Raw genomic sequence first — 13,573 nt, forward strand, 5'->3', positions numbered from 1 at the left:
ATCGCCTTCTTTCATCTAATTTGATGCCTGATCATTTTGCTATTAATCACCTGGTCTGGGTCTCTATACAGAATATATAATATGCAGGATATACTATCACCTATGGGGCCAAGGTGTAAGATACAGAGGGAGCAAAAAGTGTTAGTCAACCAAGCAATCAGACCAGAATGATTTTACATTGTGGCTGTTTAAGAGACAGGGAGGAATGCAATACGGGCTGCCAGGTTTGTTCCAGGTTTGTTAATCTAGATCAACTAATCAGCAGTAAGTATCTACTGTACTGCTCATAATAAGGAAACAAACATCTAACTGGTTATGACTTACAAGCCAACATTTTACCTGTATCACCAGACCCTCACAGACCAAAAAACCCCAGCTGGTTGGAGCAATGTCCAAGCTGCAGCGCAACAAGATTTTATTCTTGCATTCTCCACTTGCTAAGGATTAAGCCATCCATGTCAATAGTGAAAGCTGATTTACTCTGACTATTGGCTTGTTTGGGCAACACCAGGGAATGGGTGGAAGTGGTTTACTTTGAATGTTTCACTTCCAGGTAAGTGGCTTGAGTCTGTTCTGCAAGAAGCAATGGCCAATGAAGAATGCAATATATGAGTTGGGTAATAAGAGGCCTCCTGAGATGCAGCATATGCAGATGTCATAGATGCTGTACAAAGTTCTGTCAAGAAATGATTCCATATGTCTGGCAATGAGAACAGCTTGTTTTTCCTGTCTCAGCCTGTCTAGTGTCACTATTAGTGTTTGTTTAACTGGAAGAGCTCTAGGAACAAGGCCAATATTTTCTAAGCTTGGGTGACGATATACCATGTTGCATATATGAACACGTGGAAAACCATCCCGTAAATACACAACTATTGTCAAGGGGAGAGAATAGCCTTAGGCCATGTTATTTACATCTGTGTTTCCCCCTGCCATGCAACCTAAAACAATATTTGCTGGGCAGCAGGGATCTATCAAAAGAAACATGTTATGTGCTCAGCACATGAGCTAAAAGCCTGTTTATTTTATATCTACTTAGGAGTGGACAGATGAGGTATTCAGTCTGGCAACCAATTTGCTGGCGCAGAACATGTCCAGAGATGCCTTTCTTCAAAAAGCGTAAGTAGCTCCAATATTTATTAAAAATGGGCGTTTTTCTCTTTTTGCATTTCAGTTAATTTCCTTTTTTACTTGTGTTGGACATTTTTAAACTTTATTGTTTATGTCTAAATGGGATGTGGTTTTCCTCTTGCAAATTTTGGAAATGTGAAAGGCTTAAGGGAAATTACAAGGGAACACAATAAATAAAACCCAATTTTGTTTGAGGAAAAGGGGAAGTTAATACCTCAAATATTTAGTGGCAATATAAATCCAAGCTTGAAGTGGTGAATGCCAACTACACCCAGGTCAAGGGTAGTGATTTGCTGCTCATTTACCCAAGCTCCACCCATGTTTGCATTTGCTCCACCCATTGACTGCCCCCCCCATAAAAAAAAATTGGGACTATTGAGAGGTAGGTTTGATTCAAAGCACTGTTCAACATTGTAATGTTATAGGCCAGTAACTGAAAGACCTCTATGGAACCGTTGAGCAAGCTGGGTGCCATATTAAGCATTTGAGGGGGAAAGCAGGCCCGTGGGGACTGGAATGGAATGGAAGGACAGGGACATGACAGGGCAAGGAAGTGGGACCCGGATGATGGGAGAAAGGGTTTGTGGGAAATGTAGTTCAAGGGGAGGAGCACGAGGCGTGAAGTACAGAGCGCAGAGAAGAGTCGGCGCCATTTTGTGAATGAACCCGCCCTAGATTGGGATAAGACAAGCCGGGGTCTTTTATAGTCGCAGCTAATGAGTAAAGGGGTTTGAGTCACTTATGGCAGAAGTTGGGTAGATCTGAGGCTAGGGGTGATGGTGACTGGACACTGTTAAAAGGAAAGGACAAAAGGAATAGCCTCAGGATTTGGACAGGTGCTTGGCAAGTGGATCTCCACAAGAGCAGCCTTCAGCGGCTAATCGGGTCGGGGAGATTCCACTGAATAGTTGTTGAAGATTATTTGGTTAGGAAATGTTAGGAGATTTAAAGTTAACTTATATGTTAATAAAATGGCTGCGGCCTTTTCAATCCAAAAAGGAAATGTGTAAGTGTGTTTATTGAAGGTTGTGGGTAAATGGAGTGAGGGTCCAGAAATTCACATTGCCCATGTCAAGGCACATCTGGTCCTAGGCCTTCAGTTGAACAGCCCTGATCTAAAGTAACAAATGCCCTTAGTAGAGCAGGGGTGGATTTTTATGTTTTTATGAACATTTCTCTCTAGCATCTCTGCACAAAGTGGTATAGGGTAATTTATGATGAGTGCACCCTGAGTGCAAGTGCAGGTCCTTACACGACTTGTGCCCACAGGTACTACTGGCTGGGCAGGGTGAGAAACACGGGCCATCTTGCACCTGTTTTTTGCACTTCGCAACCTGCCAAGCCGTCGGCAAACAATCCCTGTATTTTCTATGTTTAAAACTCATTCCTGGAATCTTTTTATCTTCTGTCATACTGCTACTAAAAATAGATGAGATAGATGTCACAGCACATTAAACAAGCAGGTCTCTTACAGACTTACCTGCAACTGCTAAATTGAATTTCTGAGAGATCATTTTGTTCTGTGCCTCACTTTCTTCGACGCTATTATCTAAATGGCCAGTGTATAAAATATATGCCCTGTCTTATGCTTCTGGATTAATGAGGCTTATACGGAACCATCATTCCAGGAAATTCTTCTTGGGAAATGAAAGAGAATCACAAATCTCTCATATGTTGCAATTATCGTTTTCTTTTGGGATAAGTGGCTTGGATCCTAATTGACTTGTCTTTCGTTTTAATGTACATTTCCCCAACTTTTAAGGGTCAGTTATATGCAACAAAAATGAAAAGGTTTCATGTGTCTCCCAATCTAATTTAAGTTCTGGTTTGAATCTAGAATAATGGCAGTTTTTCCTCAGAATTGTCTCTATACTACAGAAATGTTTTGTTATTTCATTCTCAGGCAGAGTTGTCATTGTTTACAATGCAAATGATTTCAATAAGGCTCTTTGTGGTCCACAGATTGGCGGTGGAAGAATATTTTTGGATAACGTTAGGAATTCCATTAGGAGAAATCAGTTTTTCTGTTGAACGACTGAATATATAAGGAACCATTTGATATTGCTGACCCTTTAAAATGCTGTTGTCAATACATGAACCCCTTAATGACCACACACAATATCTACATCCTGCCCTAGTGCTTCCTGTCACAGAAGATCTTCTTTGAGCCTACAATGTTGAAATAAGAAGACATTTGCAAGCCCAGCCTGGTCCCAGCATTGGATAGTAATATAAAATTGCCTAAAACAAATCTGCTCTCTTAGCTTCATGTCATCCATTGACACATCAAGATCAGCTGAGTTTTTTCAAGAAAGCATATTATTAGCTTCCAACAATGTCGTCATGCTTTGCCTAAGTTCTGATTGAGCAAACAAATGTCTACAGGGAATGGAAGATATACAGTAGTAGCCTGTTTTTTTTTCTGAACTGCTGGCAAAACTGTTATCTGCAAAATTTATTTATTTTTTATAGTTTCTTGTATGGTATATATCAGGGGTCCCCAACCTTTTTTTTATCCGTGAGCCACATTCAAACATAAAAAGAGTTGGGGAGCAACACAAGCATGAAAAAGTCCCTTGGGGTGCCAAATAAGGGCTGTGATTGGCTATTTGGTAGCCTCTATGTGAACTGGCAGCCTACAGGAGACTCTACTTGGCACTATACTTAGTTTTTATGCAATTAAAACTTGCTTCCAAGCCTGGAATTCAAAAATAAGCACCTGCTTTGAGGATACTGAGAGCAACATCCAATTGGTTGAAGAGCAACATGTTGCTCAGGAGCCACTGATTGGGGATCACTGGTATATATTTTGTGTTTCTTATAGTAAAATCAATAAACTCTGCAGGTTTGTAGGCATTGCAAGTCTTTAGCTAAGCAACTAAATTAATAGTCTATTTAGCTAAACAACTATTGCCCTTGTTGTGCATAGGGGGGTCGATAATTCCAAAAATATCACTTACTTCCAGTACTGGATTGGGCTTCCTGGGGACCTCCAGAGAATCTGACATTGAGGACCCACTCTCACATCAGTTAGATGTAGCAAATGCTAAAGGTCTAATAAAGGTCCTTAGAGCCGAGGTAGACTAGAGCTGGTGCCCAATTTAAGATTATTTCATAAACTATCAGAGCAGTCCAACCGTCCAAATGTAGACTTCCTATTGAGACAATTGAGTTGAGTAGCAACAAATTTGTGGAACCTTTAAATGTTACCGTGAGCCTTATAAGTTCAAATCCCAATTTTGCGAAGACTACCATATGTTATAATGTTTTACTGCACAATACCATTTTTTTATAATATCAAAAAAAAGCCTAGGAGATGTGCATCAGATTATGTGGAAATTAGGTAGAAATTTAGAAATGCGGCAGCTGATGAAGTTCTTGGGTAGTGCTCTGGATTCTGCTTTGCCAAGTAACCAGGACAATTTTAGCTACTTGTGTACTCAGAGGCTTTGAGGTTCTTAAAAAAAAGTTGGGAAAGATCTTTAGGAACATTCTGGGAAAGGAAATAGTGACATGCAATTGTGCTCACACTACAGTGAAGTGGACACAATTCTTCTGAAAGTTTTGCAAGTTGGTTTGGCCTAATTTCCTATATGACACTGGGCGCTGTGAGAACAGTGGAACCACTGCCTGGTGTGGATTTGCGGTAGGTGCAGGGTTCCTTTGCTTTAATACATGCAACTATACAGAAGTGCAAAGAACACACTTTGATGCAAGTATCTTTAATTAATAGGGTTTTCTTCACAACTGGCTGTGGGAAAATTATATCTCCTCGGATAACTTTTGAACCAATATTTTGCGGTTGTAAGTTACTAATGCCAGTCCCATCTGTCACTGATCTTTATGCCTTTTCTGCATTGTAGAGTTTAGCAGCTATGTATGAAGTCATTGACAATACGGAAGTACAGGCATGGGACCTGTTATCCAGAATGCTTTCCGGATTACAGATCTTTCCGTAATTTCGATTTACATACCTTACGTCTACTAAAAAAATCATGTAAACATTAAATAAACCCTATAGGCTGGTTTTGCTTCCAAGTTGAGATCAAACACAAGCTACTGTTTTATTATTATAGAGAAAAAGGAAATAATTTTTAAAATTGAGATTATTTGGATAAAATGGAGTCTGTTGGAGACTACCTTTCCGTAATTCCAGATAACGGATCCGCTGACCTAATTCAACATCTAATCTAGCTGAATATCCCCCAGAACCTCCAGTAAGGTCTCTGGGAAAGTATAGTAGATGGGACACAATAAATAGGAGGTTTAGGTAGACACATTTATGTTTAAAAAAATCCAGGTTTTAATAATTATTTTAGTTGAGCAGCTACAAAAAGCTGAGAACATGTTCACGGCTCCCCAGGCGGCTCTTCAGAATTGGAAAATGGCAGGAGGTGGCAGCTAATTTTATTAAATTATGTTTTCTCTGTACATTCCTTTGAAAAAATAGTAGTTCTTCCTTTAATTGCATGTGTCTCTGTGATAATTGTGCTTTCCAGCAGCTTGTTAGTGACACTGTGTGAATGAGACGGTCAACAAGATTAACAGGAATACCAAATGAGGGAAGTGGGAGTTTGGTTGAATGTGAGATGGGCTTTCAGCTTTGCTTTGTAATAGGCACCCCCTAAGGGTATATCTAGATGGTATCACTTATTGGCATGCAGTGTGTCGGGCGCAGTCCATCAGTAGCAGTGTGGGTGCCTAATGTTGTGCTTATAATGGTGACCAGAAAGTCAGTCTCAGGTATTTATGTACCATGATATATATTTGTGCATCTAACATTGGAACCCATGACAGTAGGATTATGCCAGTCGCTGCTATAACTATACCCACAGTTTGGCAATCGGTTATTGGAACATGCCAGTGACCAACTACTGATCCGCATACATGCTGTGCCTTTATTTTGTTTGGCACCAATATGTGTCCTATACTGTATGCGTGGTCTTCTACCCAATCTGAATTTTGGCAAAAAGAAGACATATCCTTCCAAACATTGCTACAGTTGCGATTCATGCATTTCAATGAACAGAATTAATTAGGTTTGTAAAACCCCAGCCAGTAATCTGTAGTCTATGGATAAATAAATGATGGTACCTATTAGATACAGCTCACTGACAAATGTATGCAATGTAACATAGTTAAATAGTAAGTTGGGTTGAAAAAAACACACACGTCGATCAAGTTCAACCTTAAGTCTATATATAATGTGCCTAACTGCTAGTTGATCCAGAAGAAGGCAAAAAAAAACATTTGAAGCCTCTCCAATTTGCCTTTAGAGGGGCAAAAAAATTCCTTCCTAACTCCAAGATGCAATTCAACCAGTCCCTGGATCAACTTGTACTATGAGCTATCTTCCATAACCCTGTATTCCTTCACTTGCTAAACACCATCCAACCCCTTCTTAAAGCTATCTAATGTATCAGCCTGTACCACTGATTCAGGGAGAGAATTCCACATCTTCACAGCTCTTACTGTAACAAACCCCTTCCCAATATTTAGCGGGAACCTCCTTTATACTTATCGGAATGGGTGACCCCGTTTCAGCTGGAAGGACCTACTGGTAAATAAAGCATTAGAGAGATTATTGTATGATCCCCTAATATATTTATACATAGTTATCATATCTACCCTTAAGCACCTATTCTCCAACAACCCCAATTTGGCAAGTCTTTCTTCATAGCTAAGACTTTCCATACCCTTTACCAGCTTAGTTGCCATTCTCTAGACCCTCTCTAATTCAATAATGTCCAATTTGAGCACTGACAACAAGAACAGCATTGATTCTAAAGACATCCAGAAGGATTATTCTCATCTATCTGAATGGCAGCCTCTTAATATGTCTTTATGTATAATATTCATTCATCTTCGGCTTGACCCAACCAAACATGTTCATAGAGTGAAGTCAAATGGCATCTACTGTATATTACCAGGCTTGTGGCCCGTGTTAGAATCACAATTAGTCCCTGTCCCACATCCCGCTGTTACCTGTAAACATTGTCCACCACTGTCTCCTTGGGTTGCTCCCCAGACCTACAGGTACCTCCTGTGCCATTTTACTGTATGGCATTTCAAATTTGAATTCAGAAAGAGCTTCAAAATGTATTGTTTCACCTGAAACATTTTATTCTAAGATCAAAGGCAGTAAAGTGTGGTTTCACTTTAGCTTAGCGGAGGAATTTACGCTGATCTCAAATCTAAAAATGACAGATGTGATTTCTTAGCCATAGTCTTCTCCAGATTAATGCAGATTGCACACCTGCATTGTGGAGAACATTGTCCTGGATTACTGGGAGGCACAGATAAAGAGATGGAAAGATGGAGGTTCACAGTCTTTTATTGGGGCAGCAATACACAAAAAAGTTCCTTCTTCCTGACTGCTATGGGGTTGTTACCAGTTAGGTTGAAAGTTAATTCAGCCATTGATAGAAATAAAACTATGAAAGAGCCAAAATTATTTGATATAAATATAATTTGATAACCCTATTGTTGCTTCATTTTAGAGAATGATCTGGCATGGCTCCATTACAGCAAGATGTGAAGTTGATCCATTAGTTGGTCCATTTCTCAGTAAAACCTCAGTAGGATCTACAGTATGGGGAATATAAGTATCAATTCTAATAGCTGCCTTTTTTTTTTTTAAACTCAGGTAGTTTATTGAAAACATAAAAGGACAGGAGTCATAAACGTTTGTACAGCAGGAGCACAAACAAAAAGAAAAAAAAAAAGGAAACATAGCATTGTCCAACAAGTCAGTAACAGGATATATGCATGTAGTATATATATGTTACACTATACATCAACATCCGTACAGAAGGCAATATGAGAGAGCTATACAAATCAAACTGATACAGAAACATCAGAGAACATGCAGCAAAAGAACTTTAGAGTCATAACAGCACCATAGCACCGAAACAGTGATTCACCCAGGAGTCGAGCTGCCATGTGGAAGGGGGAATTCATCCAACCAGGGACCCCAAATCCTACTAAATTTAGCAGGGACCCCCCGTTTCAAATAGACGAGTTGTTCAATGTTGGATACAACCATCATACTTTGCTTCCAGCAAGCAAACGTGGGAGGAGCGACGTTCCTCCAATTCTGAGTAATAAGTTTCTTGGCCAACAGTAAAGCCTCCTGTAAGAAAAGCAGCTGATACTGGGTAAGGTGCAGATCCTGTAAAACAGCCAAAACACACACTTTTGGCGATCTATCTATCTGTATTTGCAAAACCCGATCCAAGGTGTCCAAGATAGACCCCCAGTACGGCACAATCTTGCTACAACTCCACAACATATGCAAAAGAGACCCTTTTTCCAGGGCACATCTAGTACACAGATCCGGAGTAGCAGGATTAATAAGATGTAACCTAGCAGGGGTATAATACGCTCTATGGAAAATATATAATTGAACGGTGCGAAATCTATAATTAGGGGAAACCAAAAGGATAGAGTCTTGCGCTTCTTGCCATTCCTCCTCAGAAATAGCACCCACATCAGCCTCCCATTTGTGACAAAGCTCCTGAAGATTACTACCATGAGCACCCTGTAATAGCCTAGCGTACAGCATGGTGACTAGACCTTTAGTATGGCCCCTGTTGACATAGAGCAGAAACGGGTGGGTAGAGAGAGAAATGGTACTATGCTTGTGAGCTGCTTTAAGGCCACGGTTAAGTCTATAGTAATTTAGCCACTGGTTCTGCGGGAGGTGATGGAGATCCCTCAACTGAGCAAAAGAGATCGGCTTGCCATCCAGCCAGACATCTCCCACAGTCGTAATACCACATTGAACCCACTGAGGCATGGGCCCGAGCTTGGCAATGGCTGGGTAAATCTGGTTATTCCAAAGTGGTGTAATAGGATCAGTAGTGGAGGACTTTATCACCCTGTTAGCTAGATGCCAGATTTTACGTAGGGATTGGAATAGAGGCAGACTCAGTGCTTGGTTTGGGATGCACGTGGACTTACTCAGAAACCATCCAATGGGATTTAAATCCAACCCTGTCAACTGCGCCCAGAGAGAGTGAAGAGTCCTGTGATGAGCATTCTCCACCCATGTAACTAAATGCCCCAATTGAGCTGCCAAGTAATATAAGTGCATGTCCGGCAGAGCAAGGCCTGCTTTGGATTTAGCACGCATCAAAGTTTCCAGCTTAAGTCTAGGTCTGGAGTGGGCCCAAATCAACTGCCGAAATAAGACATTAATTTTAACAAAGTAGGATTTAGGAATCCACACCGGAGCGTGCTGAAGCACATACAAAAGTTTAGGCAAAAAGAGCATCTTAATAAGCTGAACCCTACCAGAAGGACCAATAGGTAAGTTGGACCAAGATTTCAGCCTAGTCCCCATCCAGTCCAAAGGCGGATCCAGATTCAACTGTTGATAGGACCCAAGGGTAGCCGACACTGCCACCCCAAGGTATGTAAATTCAGTAACAATTTGGAAGGGAAAGGTTTCAGGGCACTCATCGTCTGTAAGTGGATCCAACAATAAAGCCATGGACTTGGACTGATTTAATTGTAAACCAGACATCCTGCCAAACTCCAACAAAGTACTCATGGCATTATTCAAGGAAGCACCTCTGTCGCCTAAGTAGAGTAAGGCGTCATCCGCATATAGTTGGATCTTGTCCTCCCTATGTCCAAGCTTAAAACCAGAAATAGTTGCATGATTCCTAATTAAATGGGCTAAGGGCTCAATAGCCAGTGCGAACAAAAAGGGGGAGAGGGGACACCCTTGTCTCGTTCCCCTGTGTAACAGAAAGGGAGCAGTCAATGCATTATTGATTCTTAATTTTGCTGAGGGGGCCACATATAACAATTGAACCAGGGCAATAAATTTGGGACCAAAACCAAAGGACTGCAGCATGTGCCAGAGATATCCCCACTCCACCGTATCGAACGCCTTGGCAATATCTAAAGCCACAACCGTTCTATGGCCTTGATTATCATGTGAGAGGCTGAGATTAGCAAACAATCTGCGTATATTCAGAGCTGTAGATTTACCAGGTATAAACCCCGTTTGGTCCTCATTGACTAAACTAGTGATAACTGAGCCCAACCTCAAAGCAAGAACCTTCGCCAAAATTTTTATGTCTGACGTTAACAATGAAATGGGGCGGTAGGCATCACAATGCCTAGGATCCTTGCCAGGTTTTCCTAGCAAGACTATCGTAGCTTCATACATAGAAGGTGGTAACGATTTATTATCTAGCGAGTCCTTAATGGTTTTGGCAAGTGTGGGGACAATCACTTCCTGGAACCGTCTGTAAATTTCAATGGGAAGCCCATCGGGACCAGGCACCTTCCCAACTGGAAAGGACGCCATGGCCTCGATCAGCTCTTGCTCAGTTATGTCAGCTTCCAGGCTATCAACCTGGTCAGGGTGAAGAGTGGGCAGGTTTATACCCCGGAAATAGTCTTGCAGTTCCTCCGAGGAAGCTGTTAACCTCGAAGTATAAAGAGAGGAGTAATAGTCCTGTAAAGTAGACATAATGTCATTAGGGTGATGGTGGAGCACCCCGTGTGAGTCATATAACTCTGATATTACCGGAGGCAAGGACTGAGCTTTAGATAAATATGCCAAAATGTTTCCAGCTCTTTCCCCATGTTCAAAGAAAGTTGCCCTGGAAAACAGTAATTTCTTTTTAGCTTGGTTGTGCATATGGGTGGTATAGGCCTGCTCAGCAACTTTCAAAGCAGCCAAATTGGTAGGAGAGGGTTGGTAATTGACTTGCACAGCAAGGGCATCCACCTGGTCAGCTAATTGCCGTTCCGTGAGATGGGAAGCTTTCTTAACTGCTTTAATTTCGGAGTGTAAAGTAGATCGCAAATTGGCCTTAAACGCCTCCCACACCACTGCAGGAGATGCAGAATCCTGATTTAAGGCAAAATATTGTGTAATGGAATCAGCAATAGCATCATCATTATTAATTATTGTCAGCCATATTGGGTTAAAGGACCATCTCACAGTGTCCCGATGCAGGAGGTCAGTGTGCCACGTTAGCTTGAGAGGGGCATGGTCCGATATACCTCTAGTTTGATACTGCACAGATTGAACTGCAGGTAGCAAGTGTTTAGACAGAAACATCATATCTATTCTAGACAGTGCCATATGGGATACAGAGAAACAAGAATAACCCTGTTCCGTCGGATGCAAGTATCTCCATATTTCAGTTAAGGAAACATCAGACATTAGGGCAGCTAAGTTGGTTGCACGATTAGCAGAAACAGTACCCGCCCCTCTCAATCTATCCAGCTGCTCATTTAAAACAGTGTTGAAGTCACCAGCACAGATAATGTGGGCGTGGGGAAAGCCAGCAATGTACGATACAAACTGCACTATGCAGTCATCAGCATAGGGTGGAGGGATATAGATATTTGCTAAAATAGTGGGAGCAGAATCAATGAGACAGTTAAGAAAAAGAAATCGCCCTTTAGGATCAGATTTTAAATCAATCAACTTAAAGTTAACTGTTTTTTTAATCAAAATCGATACCCCACCAGTATACGGGGAATAAGTGGCATGGAACGCCCAGCCAACCCACGGACGCCTAAGGGTCTAATAGCTGCCTTTAATGAAACTCAGGGATTCTGCTCAGCAGGGACAAAGAAATTGATCAACTCATGGATCAAATTTTGGAAGGTGATCAACCCCTTTAAATATAGAATTCTGTTGGTGGATAGCATCTCTGCCTTGTAGAGCTTTGGTACTGAGGTCCAGCTTGAGCACTGTCTCCAAGGAGCTTAAATATTCTTCCCATGAGAACATTCTTGTGGGTTCCAAACATACAGGTGGGTTCATTGTCTTCTAATCCATTTGTTCCTACTTTATGTAAGTGTAATAGGTACTTAGACTGTAAGCTCCACATGGGCAGTGACTGATGTGTATTCTGTGATCTTGTTGCATGCATGGGAATTGTCAGTTAAAGGAAATTGTCAGGGAAAGGATTTAGAGGCTGCAAGTGTTCTATGGTTCTAATCTCTTCCATCAAGTGTTGTTTGAAACCAAATGTTTGACAGTTTGTGGCATCTGTAGCTCTGTTTCTCCAAGGAGTTTGGTATTATTGAATACCTCTTTAAGAAAGAAGTACAAGTCATTCTAGAGCGGTATTGGTCAACCATTATTCCCAGCCATTATAATTAGACATAGTGGTTTTGTAAAGGAACTCTATTGATTTTGCAGTTGTAAAAAACACTAATGCCACGTTATTACATTTATGGAATGTGAGAAGTCCTGCCCTTTGCTTTAAGTATGCACTTGATATTTCTTTGATCTTAAAGGTGTGATGTGATTTATGATGTGATGGGTTTAAATAGCAATTGGAAATTGTTCTCTTCTATGGGCTGTATAGGTATAACAGTAGATTGTCCTATAGATCATTTCTTCATGCCTTCCCCCCCCCCCATAACAGCGCCTCTGTTTAAAATAGTACTACAGCATGTGGCATTTACTTAATTTACAGTGTTGTAGTGTTATTGTTGACTTTATTTTATATTATATTATATATTTTTATTTATCATAACCTTGTCCTTTAACCTCCAAAGTCCCAGGGTTCAAGGACTATTTTTTCCCCATTGTCCTACCCTTTTCCTACCTTTTACCTGCCCAAAGACTGCATCTTGTATCCCCAATCCCCCCACTTGGAAAATAAATTTAAGATTAAAGATGTTTGAAACTTAAAATACATGTGTTTTATTTTGTAGACAATCCCATTGTCACATACTTTCTAGTCTGGTCTTTTTTTTTTTTTTTTTTTTTTTTGTAACTTTAAAGTTCTACAACTTTTTTGTTCTGTAGCTCTTCTGTTTTGTATTTTAATTACTAGCTGTTTGATAAGTTCACTGACCCCAGAGCTAAGCATGAATAAGAAAGGTCCTGAATAGAATCATAAGCAATAATGAAAGTAATAATAATGAATATCTCGCCACTGAAACTATCAGCTTTCCACTGGGGTCACTGAGCATAGCAACCCGGCCACATTTGAAAGAATAGAAAATAACATGTCTTAAAAATACACAAAATTAAGACTATTTTATGTAGATAACTTTCATCTTCCAACTCCGAAATGTAATCAAAGTGCAACCTTTGGGTTTAAATGACCAGTGATGATTATGTTATGCTGAAATACATAGTTACATAGTAAGTTAGGTTGAAAAATGACATGTCCATCAAGTTCAACCTGTTCAAAAAAGTTAGATACTCGAGATTACCACTTGCTAATTTATACCCTTAGTGGAATTGAGGTCTGAGGATTTCAGATAGAATTAAGTTACTCAAAAAAGAAAAAAAGAACACCTCTTCCACCAAGACTAAAAGTCCCACAGCATTAGTCCAAAATGACACTGCATAAGGTACCACCCTTAGTTCAATTAAATATCACTCTAAGTTCCACCTTGATGCTGGAATTCACCAGGATTTATATTAAAGTGCTAGTGCAATAATTATAAA

The 13,573-nt window shown here is 40.4% G+C and overlaps 1 protein-coding gene across 3 annotated transcripts in view; it reads left to right on the forward strand.

Annotated features, from left to right (window-relative positions):
• The window catches only part of plcb1.S (phospholipase C beta 1 S homeolog), a 305,516-nt gene that overhangs the window by 166,182 nt on the left and 125,761 nt on the right, over positions 1-13,573 (forward strand). For all 3 annotated transcript variants that reach the window (XM_041564337.1, XM_041564338.1, XM_041564339.1), the window contains exon 5: positions 1,037-1,116. In XM_041564337.1, coding sequence (XP_041420271.1) covers positions 1,037-1,116 — 80 coding nt within the window. The remainder of the gene's footprint in view (positions 1-1,036; positions 1,117-13,573) is intronic.

This window comes from Xenopus laevis, chromosome 5S, assembly GCF_017654675.1.
Source record: "Xenopus laevis strain J_2021 chromosome 5S, Xenopus_laevis_v10.1, whole genome shotgun sequence".
NCBI lineage: Eukaryota > Metazoa > Chordata > Amphibia > Anura > Pipidae > Xenopus > Xenopus laevis.